Source organism: Clarias gariepinus, chromosome 10, assembly GCF_024256425.1.
Source record: "Clarias gariepinus isolate MV-2021 ecotype Netherlands chromosome 10, CGAR_prim_01v2, whole genome shotgun sequence".
Taxonomy (NCBI): Eukaryota; Metazoa; Chordata; class Actinopteri; order Siluriformes; family Clariidae; genus Clarias; species Clarias gariepinus.
Window position 1 is genome coordinate 7,947,501 of NC_071109.1, and position 18,627 is coordinate 7,966,127.

General features: G+C 37.9%; 1 protein-coding gene across 3 annotated transcripts in view; it reads right to left on the minus strand.

The window, feature by feature from the left end:
* The window catches only part of aff2 (AF4/FMR2 family, member 2), a 240,651-nt gene that overhangs the window by 57,506 nt on the left and 164,518 nt on the right, over positions 1–18,627 (minus strand). For all 3 annotated transcript variants that reach the window (XM_053505638.1, XM_053505637.1, XM_053505635.1), the window contains exon 9: positions 15,611–15,648. In XM_053505638.1, coding sequence (XP_053361613.1) covers positions 15,611–15,648 — 38 coding nt within the window. The remainder of the gene's footprint in view (positions 1–15,610; positions 15,649–18,627) is intronic.

Genomic DNA, 18,627 nt, shown 5'->3' on the forward strand with positions numbered 1-18,627 from the left:
TAAATATATATATTTTTTCTGGGTATCAGCCAAGTATCAGCATATTTACATATATATATGTGTGTGTGTGTGTGTGTGTGTGTGTGTGTGTGTGTGTGTGTATGTAAATATGCTGATACTTTTACCATAAAATGGCATCTCAACCGTTTGGAAGAGGGCTATACTTACGTCTTTTAAAACACAATGACGAATCAGCAGTATCTGACAATGCAAAAGTCTTAGACACATGCAAATAACTGCTGCAGGGCAAGGATACTGTATCTTTAAAAAAAAAATTATATTTAAAAACATACTATAAAAAGTATTAAATGTGAATTAATGAAACAGTCAACACCTGGTGTGATGATCCTTTACTTAAAATATAATCTCAAATACAATTTGTCCAGTTCTATAAAGAAATTAGCTGATTAATTTTTACTGAACGTCCTGCAGAACCAGATACATTAATTCTAAGGACTTTGTCGAATCTGCTTTTCATTTTTTTATTTATTAATGCAAAACCCAGAAACTTTATGCTGCTTTCTTTTTTGGCCTAAATGTATTTTCCTGTACGATTAAAAATTTAATTTTTTTTTTTTTTGGGAATACTAATGTTTGGAAATCAGTTTTTTTTATATTGTTTGCACAGAATTAATAATTAAGCCATAAAAAAAAAATTGAAAAACAAGGTTTGTATGAAATACAGCACCCTGCAACCTTTGGACAGTACTGTAGACACTGCCACCAATAACAAACTGGACTCTACGTCATCTATTTAATTGAACCTTAAGCTGCCTATCACACTGTGATATCATGACTGTGTTATCACCCAAATAAGGATGGGTTCCCTGATGAGTCTGGTTCCTCTAAAGGTTTCATCTTATTGCCATCTCAGGGAGTTTTTCCTTCGCCACCGTTGCCCTCGGCTTGCTCATCAGGGACAATCTGATCATTTTGATTCATACATATTTTCTCGTTTCCATCATTTTTTTTTTGATGAAGCTGCTTTGCGATAATGACCATTGTTAAAAGCGCTATAAGAAACAATTTCTTTTGACTTGATTTTTTTTTTCACTAAATCAGCATGGCCAGAAGAGAAGTATTGAGAATCCAAAACAAGGAATCTTTGGAGTATTTCAGAAGGAGCATTAACAGACAGACAGAGCTTGGGAGACTTGTGTTAGCTTGTTAAAAGAAGATTAGAAATAAAATTGTCAATACAGTGAAAGTTCATTGTGAAGTTATCTAACGTTTATAGAAGAAGCCTCCACTCCTTGAGTGTCTGAGCAGCAAGAACGCTTTCCATTATGAAACGGTCTGCAGAATTATAAATTATAAGCTTGTATTAAAACATTTTTTTGTTTGTTTCTTTTTATCACAAAAAATACAAGCTACCTTAAAATTTTTCTATTAACTTTAAGAAAGAGAAATAAGAAAAGCCCATTTAAAAGTGCTATCATGGGAACGACACAAGGAACAAAACCGTCTACGGGATGTTCTGATTAAAATAAAAAGATAGATAAAAAAAAAAAAATTCCAGCCATAAAATATGTCATTGTTGGAAGACTGTGGTAGTTTAAGGGCTGTCCTTTCGAAAAAATAATCACTTTAAAAGAAGCAACAACGGAATATTTTCCTATACCTGGACATCTCAAAGTGTTTTATTCCTTACTAAGCAATTCTTCATCTTGAAATCCAGATAGGCCAAAGCAGCGAAAACCAGAGCAACACATCAAAAAGCATCAAAAGAGAGTTTTGAAGTCCTCTGGGCAGGAATCTTCTGACTTCTCTCAGATCAATGTTCATGCACATCTCCTGTACATACATGCTTACTCGTGTAGTACACTTGTGGGCTGTGTTACAATGGTTGAGTCTGTGGTTACGGTGATGGAACAGCCTTTACATCAGAGTCTGCGTGTGTGATTGCGCATCTACCCGTCTGACTGTTTTGAGTTACCGTTATATCAGTATCAAAGGCTGGCCGGCCAGCTGTGAGGGCGTTTTGGCTGCCAAGCGGTGGTTAGCTCCGTCCTGCCAAGTTCACATCATTCTACTGACACGTTCAACACGAAAATCAAAGCTGACGTTATGCTCACGTCAATGCATACAGTTCTACTGACCCGAGAGAGCCCACCACCATTTCCCTCCTTATCCAGTCACGCCAAAAGCAACTTTAAGTTGTTTTTGTGTGATGGAAAAAAGCAAAAGATGTTACCCTGTGCACCTCAACGGTTTTTTTTTTTTGGTGTGTTTTGTAGTTGTGAATGTCTCTAAGGCAGAAACATTCAAATCATACACTCAAATCCTTAAAAAAATAACACGCTGAATAAACATGAAAACTGTAATGAAACTGTTTTGCAGCCAAATAGCTCTATGAGAATATTGGAAGTTTCTAAACCGCTAACAAAACACACAACAGTCATCATTCCATTTGAACCAACAGACATTCAAAATCGGTTTAAGCCTCATCCCGAGGTTCCAAGTCCTCATTGTTTGCCAGACCATCAAACTGAAATATACCAATACATTCTATCAAAGCAAATCATAAATCCGTTAACAGCACAATTTAGTCCTTACTTCTGTTTGTGACTCTCATATCCATGCATGACGGATATTTCAATAACATGTCATTAGTTTCAAGTGATGTTGCGGTAATAGAAAGACTGAGCATCTGTTGTAGCTAATGAAGAATTCTTGGCATAAACAAACACGAGAGCGAATGACTTGTACTTTGATTTTGGAAAGCAAGTCAACCACCTGCTCCTTTGGACTTGGATGGTAATAACATCTGAGAGAGATTACAGCATAATCAACTTGATATTTGATGTATCTGCTGTAACTTTGTGTTTGCTTTGGCCAGATCATTTAAATTACATCCAATTCACATCCTGGCCAGTGGACCAAGTGACATTAATCTGCCGTGGCAGTAAGATCAAGCATCCATTCATCTTTACATCAGTGAAGAAAGTTCTCAGTTGTCAGGCCACCCCAAAAAAAAAATTTGTACAATCCAATTGTAAGTAATTAACTGATGGTCATGTAATCAACAGATGTCCGTTTAAACTTTTATATACAACTATATATATATAATATTACATAAAAGTATATAAGAACTTTATAAATTAATATTAATTAACTGGGAAGATTCACTGAGACATAATTGAAGCCCAGGCTGGTAAAACAAAGGGCAGGTAAAGGTAACTAAAGCTATTACAAGTTCGTTTCTCATGGGTGTGTCGCTACTATTATGCTACTGTACAGTAGCTAGTTGCACTTTCACTACGACAGCCTGGGGTTGAATCCTGGTTTAGCTACTGAGGGTTAACCCAAGTCAGTGCCAGTCCCAAGACCTGATAAAATCGGGAGGCTTCCATCAACAACACCTCCTTGAGTTAAAACATACAGTACGGTTTTACATCAGATAAATCTTCCACTGTATATGGCTAACTGGGCAAAGAAAGAAAAGAAATAGCTAAGCTTAAAACGTTAGACTACTCTTAAACTTATAAACATCTTTAATTTCGTATAAATAAATGGTACTACATGGTGGGTAACAAGATGGAGTAATGGTTAGCGCTGTGGCCTCACACCTCCAGGGTCGAGGGTTCGATTCCCCTGTACTTAGTGGGTTTCCTCTGGGTTATCTGATTTCTACCAACAGTCCAAAGACGTGCAAATTAAGCTAACTGATGTTTCCAAATTGTCCATTGGTTGTGTGTGTGTGTGTGTCACAGAGTGCTGGATTGTCCAGGGTGTACCCTTGTGCCCAGAGACTCCCGGGACAGACTTCAGGCCCCTGTGACACTGTAACAGGATAAGCAACAAAGACAATAAAGATAAATGAGTACTACACGCTTTCACCTGAATCAGGTAAATCGCTGTTTTAAAATGAGCTAGCGCCTTTTTAAACACAAACCGTGAAACTTACTAAATTGTATGCTTTTAGACAATTAAACAAGATTACGAGCCAAACTTGACAGTTATCTCACTGCTGACATTGTCCAAACACCTCTAAGAGTTTTTTTTTTCTGTTCTGTAACTCGTTCAGTAGCTCTTATTTATTTTGTGTCCGGCTACGACTCGGATTTCTGGACATCGCGACATCTGGACTCTTAAATCATACTACAGCAAGCTCTGCTTCTCAGCGCAGTGGATGTGGACGGCGTTGAAAACCCTTTGGCAGTGTGATCCGTTACTGTAATAAACGTTGCGCTGCTTCCTCTGCTGCCAGTTCAATCATATCTATCACGTTCGAAACTTTATTATACACAACGGCTATCAATCACACAGAAGAACATGGCAGTGCTGACCACAAGTCAACAAAACAATGAGCTATTTTTTTGTTCAGCTAAACACGTTACTCTGGTTAGAATCTTTGCGTCTCACTATGCAACGTCTTTCAGCTTATAAGAATAATGTGATAAATACTCACAGTTTAATACATTTTATGGAAAAGCTGCTTCTAAAAGTATGATCCTCGAGCTTACTGTAGGATTTTTCTTTATTCTAATACTCAACTAAACATTTTCCAATTAAACATCAATTAATGGGTATTTGCCATTTTACTGTAGAAGTAATTTGCACAAATTTGGAAAATTCAACTGTGGCACTTAGCGCCCCAATGCGATACAATTCAATCACTTTTTGTTTTTTTCCATAGTAATTTATTGGTGAGTTAACATGTCAACAGGTTATCTATATACTGTATGCATATCTATAATTATGATCATATATATTGATGTAAAGAGCTAACAGAGTTTTACATAAAGTTCCCTCTATTCTTTACTCCTCTTCTGTTCTTACAAGATGAAATCATCCTCGAACCTCAGGATTTGTGTTTATTTTTTCTTCTGTCTACATATGGATCCGGAGTTACACTGAGCTTTGGCAGGATCAGGAGGTGGGGGAGTTGCTGTATGATAGAATGAGGTAGGAGGGATAATTTTTCTGTCTTTCGCCGGCACGGGGCCAGACTTCACAGACAGTAAGTGACGGATCACATGGCTCAAAAGAGCGGTGCTGAAAGCATACACCTCTCCGACAGAGTCTGGTTTCTTCTCCCATTCTCCCCTTCTGCCCTCATGATGATTGCTTACTGTTACGACTGTCTTTTCATCCTCTGCAGTCATGTCTTGGTCAGAGGGATGCTTGTTTCTCGGATATGTATTGTTTCATGTCATGTTACACCCTGTCTTTTAGCTACTCCTCCTTCTCAAATACATACACTTAGTGTACATAAACACTGGCAGCTTGCCCAGGACAAAAACCCATGAAGGTGAGGGTCAGAGTACTGTTTACTCCGGTATCAGTGCGTGCCGACTTGCCTACTCAAGCCATCACTACCTCGTGTTGCACTGGAGAGAGTGGTTCCCACTGGGTCAAAGATTAAACTCAGAGCAATTGGAGTTTCATCTAAGGGAACCTCTGAATTGCCTCAACTTTCCAAAGGGCTCCTTTAAACATTAAACACTGGCTTGGCACTGCATACAGTTACCTGCCTTCATTTCACGTTGATAAAAATTATATTTCTTCCATTACCCTGAACAAAAACAAACACAAAAAAAAATCTCCATTAGGTTTCCTTTGCCTGGCTCTCCCAGCTATTAAAATAACCATATTTGTTCTATACTGTACAGACAAGCTACTTCTCAAGCAACTCTTGCTCTTAAAGGTACCATATTTTGCTATTTCCCTAATTAGTTAACGCAGAGCTCCTTCAAAAAGCAATGCAATTCCTGTTTCAGACTCCCTGTGTTTCACTCCTTTTGCAAATGCACCATTTCATGAGCAACAAGTTGGAGAAGGGTATCTTCCTATATAGACAAGAAAATCTAACTTGCTTGTTTAAGCTCATAAAAAAATATATATTTTTAAAAACATGCAATATCCTTATACTGATATTTTGATACTGATATTATAGCTCAGGGCTGTGGAATTCTTTAATCTGATTGTTCAGAATTATCTTTTTTTTAACAGCACAGGTTTATATTAATACCAAGTATTAATAGTTTATAATAAAATAGTTTATAATAATACCAAGGGCTGTACCAAGTAACGCAAGTGTACCAAGTACTAAGTCTTTTTTTTTTACTAACTGACAAACAAATGTTACATCTTGGTAGAGTAACTCTTCCTTTAAATTAACTATTCTTCCTCTTTTTTCATCATTAAGTTCTTGATGAAGAAGAGGTGTACTGTAGGCTCTCCGACATCCACAAGGGCTACAGAATGTTTACAGAGATGACAAGAGCACAAACGGAGAAATGAAGGGACAGGATTGAAGAGAAGTCATAATGCGGGAGACCAACAACTGCGACAAAGGAGATTTTCAAAGTGGATGGCACAATAATGGCACAAATGCATGGCTTGTGATGGAGGCGAGGTTGTGTAGTACCTTTATACAGAGGAAGAGTTACTCCAGCAACATGTGCAATTTGAACAACTTATACCAGTTAATAAAACGTTATGCCCACTTTTGTATTACTCTTATTTCAGCCCTTGTGCTAATAGTAATGTAATTATTTCTATAGTAACAGTTATGTCAGTGGCACATCTAGAAAACAATACAACAAAACATTAAAAAAAAAAATTAAATAAAGGTAATAAATATAAATAAGGAATAAATAAATAATACTAATAATTACGGATGCACTACAGTTAAACAAAGATACATGCATTGTCTTTGATATAAATTTTAGGAATTGAGCAAGAAGGTGTTTAACATTTATTTAAGAGTAAGTAAGTTTTTTACAATCGAATGTTTTTGTCCTATTAACTTCGTAAATGTTACTACATGCTATAACCTGACTATAAAATTTCATTTATTAAGCAAAAAGTAAAAAGTCGTCCAAACCTACCTGGCCCTACTGCATGTGAAAAAACATACACAACTGCAGGCTACCTGCTAAATCATGAATTAACTGTGAGTAACCACAATTTTGGATTTTAGAAAGCTCAGTAACGTTTCACTTGCCATTCCCAGGACTGATTACTGCCAGACCTGTTGAATCAAGAAATCGCCTATCGTGCTGCAATGTAAGGAATTCAAGCACATTGAAAACGAATTAAATGAGATGTATCAGTCTGGAAAAGGTTACAAAGCCATTTCTAAGAAAAACACGATAAGAGCTATCATACAGAAATGGAGAAAACTTCGAACAGTGGTTGGTGATAGTGAGGACGTTTTGCATCATGGGAAAGTTTTCAAGAATTGAATGATTTTTGTTTTATTAACCTTAAGAAGGACCAATGACACAAAGTGGGAAAATAATAGTTAATACATGCTTTAATTTAACTGATGTGTTGTTTAAAGGGGATTCTAAATCACTAAATATCACTTAAAATAAATTTGGATTTTTTTTTTTTTATTCTAATATAATAATAAAAAAAAGTTGTCAATTTGGCTAGTGGAACAAAACACATTTAAACTTGCTGTCATCAGAATCCAATCAACTATGGTACAGTAAATACAGTATGAGTATAACCGCACTCTCCGGAGTGCGTCATTCCTTACATACCAAACAACACACGGCATGTGCTTTATAGCACCCTGCCGTCCTCCTCTCTTGTTGCGGCACAAACGCTTCCGAAATATGGCAACCGTTTCAGCGTCAGCACATTAAAGCATATTGTTTGGAACGAGCTGCGATGATGGTGATACACTCTCTCATATGATACACAACAGTGTGGGGTGAGAAGATATGAATAATGATGGAGAAGCAAGTAGTCAGACTGAAAAGCGAGGATAGGGGAGAAATTTTTTTTCCCCTCCTCTCCCTCATCTGCCTCTCTTTTTTTGCTGGTTGGTGAAGCTGGTGATGTATTTGCTGCATGACTGCTCACAGAGATTGCTATCAGCCAAAAACCCGCCTGCAGAGGTAAACTCAATACACGCGCATTATTTTTTTTTTCTACAACCAACCATCATAACATTTACTTTTAGACTGGCTGTGTGTGAGAGTGTGTGAGTGTGTGAGTGTGTGGGCGTAGAACCTTTTAGACCTAAAGAGAAAAAAAGTAATATGTCTGATTGCTTTAGCCTTAGAGAGATGCTTTGTGTGAAATCAATTAGAGTGTAATATAGTGTATAATAAGGTGTGCTTAATAGAAAGATTGAAGTGTAAGTTTAATTACTGTTTGATGCGAGAAAAAAACAACGCGCTCGACTGATTGATCACAGAAAAATGGTTCCTATTGAAAGAGTTTTTCTATAACATACTCACTCAATTCTCGATCGGTATAATTATAATCTACAACATAAACACACCAAAAGTCATACTGTATTTCATAAACATATATAATAATCTCTTTACACTGGCTCTTACAGTACTGTATAACCTTCACCTGTCAAATCTCTGTTTCATTTCATTATTAGGCAGTAGCTTAATGTTCTGCGGAAACCGTTTTGGACGTTTTCTACTTTATACAGTTCTGATAAAGTTATGTGAAATATATTTCGCATATCTGAATCACAAGTATAAATAGAAGAGATAAACTGTAACTACATACTGTATAAAGTTCCCATTTCAAACCAACCGAAAGACACCAGAACATTCCGACGTTCTCTAAGCAGCTGTAATATCCAGCAGTTTTATTGAAATTGAGTCGAACATGTAGTAAATAAAATATATGAATGGAATATCCGAATAAATAACATGCATAAAAATTACGCTTGTATTCCCAGCCTGTCTGTATATTCATAGCCTACAGCTGTTTTTGCAGCCACGCTTGATAAACTATCTCCTTTATAAAAAGCAAAAACGTGTTTATATACACACACACATATATTCACTGCCTGGTGAAAAAATTTATAAATAATAAATAAATAAATAAATAAACCCACACACTCTGGTCTTTCATTGGATTGGAATGAGATCTTGATTGATAACCCGAAAAGTCGAACTACTCTTTAAAGTCTTCTCCAGCACACCCTTAAAGACTTTCATCTAGGGTTCAAATGGTCAGGACTCCATGATGGCCAAATCATGTGTGAAAATGATCCCTCATGCTTTCAGAGGACCATTTAATAATCTGAGCCTCATGAATCATGAAACTGTTGTGCATCGAATACGCCAGTTCCATCAGAGGGGAAAAAAAAACACTCATTGGTGTGATGACCCGATCATTCAGTACATTCAGGTAGTCATTTTATTGCCACATTAGGTTAGTGCCCGCGTCTTTGTTTGCGTGGAATTTAATTGTAAACTCCTAAGCTCGTTTTAAAACATCTACAACGCCATCTGTTGAATTTTGGAATGAAATAAACTTTTTAGGTTACCATGAAGTGTGCGGAATAAAGGTGAGAGATCGCGTTATTAAGCTGTTTATATTTCACACTCATAAGCGAGTGTTAAAAAATGTACAGCACCATCTGTTAAATTTTGAGATGAACGAATGATTTTTTCATGATATAAGGGCGTTTTCATTTAAATTTCAAATTAAGGGCATCTTCTCTTCCCGTGAGCCGACTGTGAGCTATAAAAGCCTTGTTACTTTGAGCTCGGCCAAATACAGCTGTGAAAACCCCATTAAAATGTATTCAGCAGTTTTGACATGATGCATGAACAAACAAACAGGCAAACAGACTTCCGAAATTCCGAAAAGCATGTTGATGTGTTCTGTTACATCTCAAATAAATCATACCTGATTTTTTTTTTCGAAAATATCTTTAATGTACAGACATGCCAACTTTACAGATCTATTATATGTTTAAAAAAAAAACATTTCTGAGCCCAGACCTGACCAATCTGTCCAAAGTCCAATCTTTATCCTTCCCAGCTATTTTTCATGTGAGCATCTCATTTTATTTTATACTGTAATATTGTAATTTTTAAATACTCACTCATTCACTCACAAGCGCTAGGAAATAGAGGTTTTAGTGTTGTTCTGTGTTTGATGGCTGTTTTTTAAGGTCGTGCTCTTTTTTTTTTTATTTGGCTTCAACTCAAAAATGTGACCACCATTCGTTAGTAGTTGGGACCAAATTTATGTTGTTCAATTTAACAGGTGTTCATTGAAATACAGTTTTTTAACCTCCTGAGCCCAGGATTTTACTGCTGTGTACAACGCATAGTCTTCTCACTTTTTCTTTATTAGCACCTGATAAAAGAATTCTGCAAACTAATTATAGCTAACGGCCCTTATGTGAGGACAGTGCAAAAATACATTGATCAGTTTTAACATTAACACCACTGCCAGGTGAATATATTATCATTGATTATCAACTATATATCAGTAAACTGATGACGGAATCATGGGTACCCATGGTTCATCCATACCCACGGTGCCGAAGGCCAGCCTGCCAGGCCCAATTGCCACAGAAAAGACAATGCAGCACAAACTGCTAAAAAAAAAGAAAAGAAAATGCAGGTCATAACAGAATGGTATCAGAACAGCCAGTGCATCACAACTTGTCAAGTTCAAGGTTGTTGAACTGGCCTTTAAATTCCCCAGGTCCTAATCCTAACGAGCATCCACTGGATGCACCAGACAAACAGAATTGATCCTCAGCGGCCCTCAAGGGGCCAGAGCTGCCCTTGTGGCACAAGGGGAACCCACAGTAGGTGGTTTTATGTTCATGGTTCTAAAGCTATAGCGGATCGGAGGATACATACTGTACAGACAGCGTACATGTGAGAAAACATTAAAGCCTTATATTTGGATCTTAAGTGATCAAAATTCAGATAAACCACCGTAAACACTGGAATACATATTTATCGTATATGAAATGATGTGAGAAATAGCCTGCATCGACGCAGCTAAGGTCTAGGCTCTGGGGTTCATATCCTACTGTATCTTTGCGTATTAAAACGTTAATCTTAGCACTTTAAAAGGAGAGGAAAAAGTTTAATGACAGTTCGGATTAAAGAAAAAAAAAAACTAAGTTTTTTTCGAAACTAAGTGGAAAAGGAAATTTTTACATAGCAGACTAAACAGCATGAAAAATAACGTCCCAGCTGTTTATTTCTAAACTAGCAGAGCTAAAGAAGACCTGTTGCGATGAATAACGGTTTTTAGCTACAGCATACTAAAAGGCGCTGAGTAAAAGTATTTATGAAAGGATTTTTATGCTAAGCCATGGAATGCCAACACACATCAGAAGATTTAAAATATCTAAACAGATTGCCAATGTCAAATGCAGAAAACCTATGAAAAGGAGAGAAATTCCTGAGCGCTGAATGAGTTTAGCCTTGCTAAATAACAGTAAATAAACAGCGGCAGTGCTTTTGCTTTTAGACAAGACGCTCGCTGTGATAACTTGTTTTATTTAGAAACCATACCAAGTGTTTTTGTGAATTTGGTGTCCTTAAAATGATTGAAGATCCTTCCAATACTGTACCACTTAGTAACAGTTCAGATTCTTGTGCTCTTAGCAGCGTGTTAGCGTCCATAAGCACGTGTTTTTTTGTCATGCTGTTAAAGACGAACTGTTCGTGCATGCGATATACCAAATCACATTTTACATACAGACAAAATATACACGCGATGCCCTAAATAATCCCTTTTTTTGTGGATATGCTGGATTCCCCTTTTAAAAAAATAAATAAATTAGACCTGACTTTTTGTCAGCTAGAACTGTTCCAGGATCAGCCTGATCTTTCAATACAAGTAAGACTCCTGACAACATGAAGCTTGATTCCTCACCATAGGAGTGCTGATTTTAGGGCTGTGTGAAACCCATGCAGTCATGTAGCTGGATTTTTCTGCAGCATGGTGCCCTAGGCTGAACTGTGGGCTACGTTTTAATGGGCACATTGGCTCACTGTGGAAGTAAGGAATGGCTAGATGCTTCATACAGTCCTCCATGGACATGACAGAGATCATGTCTAAGTCAAAAACCGACCCACTGATCTGACCCTCCCTGCTTTAAAAAAAAAAAAAAAAAATCGAAAGTCTAAATTTGACTTGGTGTGCAATTCTAAGCGCTATTTTTAAACGTTGTCATTTATACAGGAAACTAAATTGGACTTTATTGCAAGGCAAGCTTCCTAACGACGTCCCATAATGTCCCAAAAGTGAGCTGCAGGACATTTAGCATGAGGCTTGGACCAAATTGAAACACTAAAATTGGAACGTTGCTAAAAAATGAACTTTACAAAACTACACCTCAACATTAATTTCTAAAATATTCTACGATGGACAATATGATCAGATCAACTTAAAATAAATTTGACAAGGTGAAATCAGTCTTAAAATGACGAAGAGATTCGCCGCCTTCTCTTTAGGTTCATTTGCTGAAACTCAAACTTTGGGGAATGGACGAACGCCAACACTCGTATCAGGTACTGGCTTAATACTAGTAATGGGAGTCGAGTCAGTAACCATTCCACAATGAGCAAACCAATCTATGATCGATTAACACAAGGTGTAACAACACACTACGATTCCTGAAAATCGATTTCACCAACAGGATTCACTATTACTACATCACAACAGTTTGGACACAAGTTTGGACTTATTTTCTACATTCAGAAACAATTCTTGAGTTTTTTTTTTTTTTAATTCTGAAAAAAAAAAAAAACATATGGCATTAGTTAATTAAATAACGACAGCAACAGTCAGCTGCTATTTTAAGACATGCAGATTATCTCTTCTGCAATAGTTCTTGCACGAACAGTATTGTCAAGTGCATTTGCAAAACCACTCGAGCACCATGACGAAACCGGCTTTCATAAAGACTATCCAAAGAAAGCAAGACCAAAACCCACCTCTGAGTCACTGAACTCAGAAATAATTAACCAATTCAAATCATCTCAGATAAAAAGCTTTTAAGAAGACTTTCCCAGAGCATAAGTTTCTCAAAGGAGAATATTATGCTATTTTGAATGCCTTCAGCATTGTTTTACATGAAATAAAAATCGGGAAAATTAACCATGGAATTAAAAGGTGTGTCCAAATTTTGGACTGGTAGTGTACATAAACAAGGATTACTCACATAAGCATAAACATTGGTTTATTTGTATCATTTTTCCTAAAAACCTGTTTATTTACATGCACTTACACTATAGTATTATAGTATGTGTGTATAAATCAGCGACGCAAGCATGTGTCGCATGTGAGAGCACTTCAATTCGGCGAGCTCTGAGCCACACGAGAGTCCACACTTTGTTTCTAAGTCAAGGTGCAATTCCTGGTAGCTTATATTTATATTACATTTACGCTTAGTGCCAAAGTTTTTTTGTATTCTGTAACATCTTTAAAACAAACTGAGCATGTGAGGTTCACTGGCAGCAACAGAAGCGACCATATGAAGAGGGTTAAATGTTCTGCAATGCCACTCTTAATCCCACTGGCTTACTCAGACAGTATACTGTAGGTACTAGTCCTCGTACAATAATGTCAACAAAAAAAAAAAAGTCAGTAGGACGAACAGTATGGTTTATGACAGAGAACAAAAGATACAGAATTACAGATACAGAAGAACTAAATTAATATCAAGCCAAGCTTTCAAAGACCTCTTAAGCAGGATTCGAGACCTCATTAGTAAATGATCACACAGTCTAAGCCACCACTAGTCTAATTGCCACTTGCGCTCCACACCCCTTTCAGTAACTGCCTTCTCCACAAGACCCTCCATCCCTTTAACTCCCTCCTGCAGCCTCCCTCCACCCCCTGCAGCTCTGTGCTCCGTCTCTGCGCCCCACTCTTTGCTTTTGTTAGAGGAATGAAGTCGTGGCCCCGGGATGGCTCACAGCTCCTCCACTCCCAGGCTCCCTGGCTGACAACAGAGCTGCAGGCCATATTTCTCTCTCCGTCTTCTTAATGAGACCCCGTCTGCACCTTACGCTGCCTCTGAGAAGCCAACAGAGGCATCGTCAGAGATGAAGGAGAGAGCAGAGGATGCTGGGAAATAAACGCTGGAGACTTAATAACATGAACAATACCAGTAGCAGCGCTTCTCCAGTGGATAGTGAGGAAATTGTCCTCATAATGTGACATACGTCATTCCGTTATCTTTCATCGTTCAGACTAGAATATATTTAAAAAACGGCATACGGTGTATACTATATTACATAACCCTTTATATAGTGTTGGTGATGAGGTGTATGCATATACAGTATGTTGGCGATCAGAATTAATGACAAGGAAAATACGATTTGCACCTCATTTACTTGTTAAGGATTTCCATGCACTAGTTAGGTCTTCATTTATCGTATGACTGTTGACAAAAAGGGAAGCCAAGGGGTTAACGCTTGCCAGCAAATCTGGCGACTGTTTAATTACAAAACCTAATGGTCAGCCTAATGCTAGCTCATTAAATAGTAAAATAGGAAATTTCCCTAATTATAGAATTAACACATTATATTATCAGTCAGCTAACAAACTTCAATGGTTGAAACTGCTTAGCATGTCATAATAACACACTAATGTGTTTCAGTAGATTAGGTATAGTTACTAACAGTTTGGGTGTACTTTTTTAGTTTTTTGGGGATGTATTGTAACACTGCACGGTGTCGTAAAGACCAACTTGATGTTTTTCTTTCTCTTATTACACCTGTCTCCAATCAAATCTACTGTACAGTATGTTACCATTGAGGAAAGAAAGTAGAAGAAGAACAGTCTATATTGTGAGTATGTGTGAAGGGGCATTGGTGACTCAGTGGTAAGTTTCTCACCTGCCATGCAGAAGACCAGGGTTCATACCCACCCAATGCCAAAACTCCAGCCACTGGATGCAGTGCCCATCCCAAGCCCAGATAAAAATGGGAGGGTTGTTTCAGGAGGGCATGCGGTATGAAAAGGGGAAGGGGGAGCCTAGTGGTTAATGCATTAGACTACGGTTCAGAAGGTCCCGGGTTCAATCACTACCACTGTTGGACTACTACCTTGAGCAAGGCCCTTAACCCTCAACTTCTCAGCTGTATAATGAGATAAAAATGTAAGTTGCTCTGGATAAGGGTTTGGCAAGTAACAGTCCTGTGCCAAAGTTGTGTGCGGACCAGATGGTCCACTGTGATGGGAGAAGACTAAGAGACATATGTCCCTTATTGTTGACGATCACACAATAGAAGTTAGTATTTTTTTTATTATTATTATTTTTAACAGCTCAACTACTTAAGTTGCTTTCATGCTCACCGTGAACAAGACATGTCCACCCATAGTGTCTCTCACTGGGTGTGTTTTTAACACCATTCTGTGCAAATTCTAAAGACTGTAAATCTCGAGAGCTTCAGTTTCTCAAATGCTTGAACCACCAACAAGTCAAATCACTCAGACTTATTCTGGTATTTGATGGAATGGATTCCTGCCCTGTATCTACATTCTTGTACACATCATCGTGCTGCAAACAACCGGGTAATTGCGCGAACTGGTAGACATATAAGAGTTCCTAATAAAGTGGCAATTGAGCGAACAGCGCCTTTCCTCAATTACCGATTTAAGACAATAAAAGCAACTTAATAAAAGAGACACCAGTTTAAAATTGTGAAGCATCACTCTTAGAGATGAGGAGGTTTTTTGATAACAGACGAAAAAAGAAACGTTCTTGAAAATTAACTCATGTTCAAGACTCGGGTCTCATCCAATACTTCACAATCCTCCAGCTGTGAAAAAAAAAAAGTCGAAGCAGGACTGTGTCTAATAGTCCATCTGGGTGCATGATGAAACAAATCAGCTTGAAACAGTCACTTACTTTGGAGGTGTGCTCCTGGTTTTGGGTTTCTCTGCAGCCTGCGAATGAGACAAAATGCCAATTAGATGAAGAGCAACGCAGCCTTCAGTGTATCATACATACAAATTTAATTAACACGACTGCTCGAGTCTGGGATTGTAGCGAGATCACTTCGGACAGCAGATCAATGTTAGCTTCAAGCTAACAAATGGATTATCATGCTTAACAGAGAACTTGTATTTTATTTACTTAGCAAACCTGAAGTTAGATATATCGCTAATTGCGCTGGGTCTGACTTCACTCTCAGACTCACGAGAACAAACTGCTTGATATAAAAATGCCTTATATATATATATAAATGCTGATTGTTTTGCTGTTAGACTTTCAACTGATACAAAGCTAGAGAACAGAGAATGTGCAATCACATGCAATTTACACAGTCAGGAACATCAGGTTAACACAATTACACAGCCCATTTATCCTCCACCTTAGTGCTGTTAGCATGTAACTATCTGTAGTTCCACAATTCTAACACCAAGCTAAGGCAAAGAGTCTTTTAAATGGATGTTCTAAGATAAATGCCGTGTTCCGTATAAATACAAATCTATCCACGTACACTTAGTCAAACACAAACTGCCTTTTGGAAAAGCAAGATATTTATTTATTTATTTATTTATTTATTACATTTAATATGCAAACCGTTTTTTTCCCCCCCACCAGTAATCAAGCAGGATACAATTATATGACAGCACAGTGGACTTAGCAGTTAGCACTCTCGCCTTACACCTTCAGGGTCTGGGTTCGAGTCCTGTCTGGTTTCAATTCAGGTTGGGCTAATTGGCGTTCCCAGTTTGTAAATGAGTGTGTGTACAGTATGTGTGTGTGTGCCCTGTGATAGATTGACATCCTGTCCAGGGTGTACCCCGCCTCGTGTCTCAAGTCTCCTGGGATAGGCTCCAGGCCCCCCATGACCCTGTATACAGGATAAAGCGGTACTGATGATGAGTGAGTGAGAGAGGACACAATTACCTTAAGTTACATCTACAAGCTATTGAATCATGGGGGCATTTAGTACTGACCACAAGTTTTTTGTTTTTTTTTCCTTTTTGGCTTCATTTTTGTTAAATAAATACTGCCACATTGAAAAAGAGTTATATTTTGTTGTAGTATTTCCTTACTATGAATATATGATCCAAGTATAACTGAATATATTTAAACATTTTCTTCTGTTAAAATCTAGAAAAAAAATGTTTGCCTTAGAAGTCTAGTACTGTACATTAAAAAGTATCAAAACGTATCGAAATTCAAGATGGTGGCAGTGTTGAACTAAAAATGATATACCATGGTTAACTTTTTTTTGGGAGGATCTTAATAAGAGACTTTTTGTCTTGAGGATAAAATTTGTAATTGAGAAATAAGACTGCTTAGATTGCAGCAAATACACTGGCTTTATTAATTTATTTTACCCCTTAGTAATTATTATACTTAAAATAGTGAGGGATGAAAAACCTAAACTAACTCAAGGTTTCTAGCCTTAAAGGCATGTACTCTAGTACATAAAATATTAACATACATATTGACATACTTTTAGACTTTAATTTGGCCCAATGTTAGTAAAACAAGCTTTTGCACCCATTCCATCCATCCATCCATCATGGGTAGGGACTTCTAGAGAACTTTGGGCATAAAACTGGGCACATATTTTTGGGGGCAACCCATCACACAACACAAGCACACACACACACAGTCACACACTATGGGCAACCTGGACTGTGGAGGAAACTTGAGTACTAAGAGGAAACCCACAAGGCTTATCATGCGACCTTTAAACACACACACCCAGGAGGTGAAATTCGAACCCTCAGCCCTGCCGGTGCGAGGTGCCAGTACTTACATTTGTGCTTTACATTTATCAGACTTTAAAACAGACTTTAACGGGCATATACGTTGCGGATGTTTTTGCGTATGGTTGTTTTTTCACTGTGGTCAGTGAGGCTCAATATTCCTTTGCTCTCTATATATCTGTATATTGGACTACAGTAATAAATGACAGTACTTGATGGACAAAACCGGGTGTATCGGAGTAAATAGGGATGGATTGAGATATCTGAGCCATACGTTAACATGGAGCTTGTCTGGTGCTACCTGGGCCGCATAAGCGGGCACAGACTGGCGTCCCGGGCTTATTGCTGTGGCCATTGATCTGTATACAGTCCATTTATCATTCAGTGAGAGGAGCCAGTGATCTTCACAGTGTATTAGATGAAAGAGCGCAGATCGTTTGTCACAGAGGCTCTTATTGCTGTTTCCTGCTCTGCGGGGAATTTGGGCTTCTTCCAAGCCGCACACGTTCCGGCGTTGCTAGGCAACCCGGCTGGGGGCAGTAAGGATAGTGCGGTATGTGTGGGCACACACACACACACACACACACACACACACACACGCACACAGACACATACATGCACGTGGGCATAGGCACATGACCACACACATATACAGTATAGTACACACACACACACACACACACACACACACGTGGACACACGAACACAAGGATACACGCTCACACACAAACACAAGTACAATTTTTTTTGCCCTCTTGGAATGTTTGTGTTTTTTTTTTTTCTTTTTTCCTTTCTGCTTAAAAGAAAAAAGGGAAGATTTCTCACAGCAGACTGTGATAGCAGTATGTGTGTAAGTGTGTGGATAAATGTGTGTGTGTGTGTGTGTTCTACTATGTTGCTATGGATCACATTAGGATTCCAAAAAGGCAGCATGACAAAAGATTTTAGCAGAGTGAAATCAAGCCTAAGCTGAAGCTATTCACAGCATGATGAATGGCACAACTCAAATGTTCAGTTCTGAACAACAGGGGGGGACAAGCCATCAATTAGCTAAATAAAATGTACAGCGAATTCAAAATTATTTGGAAACACTGCAAAATGGTCATGCAGTGCACTAAACAAAGCAGCATCAAACTGTTTCAATGAGTGTATTTATCAAAACACATAAAATGATACATTCATCTGTTTGTTCAT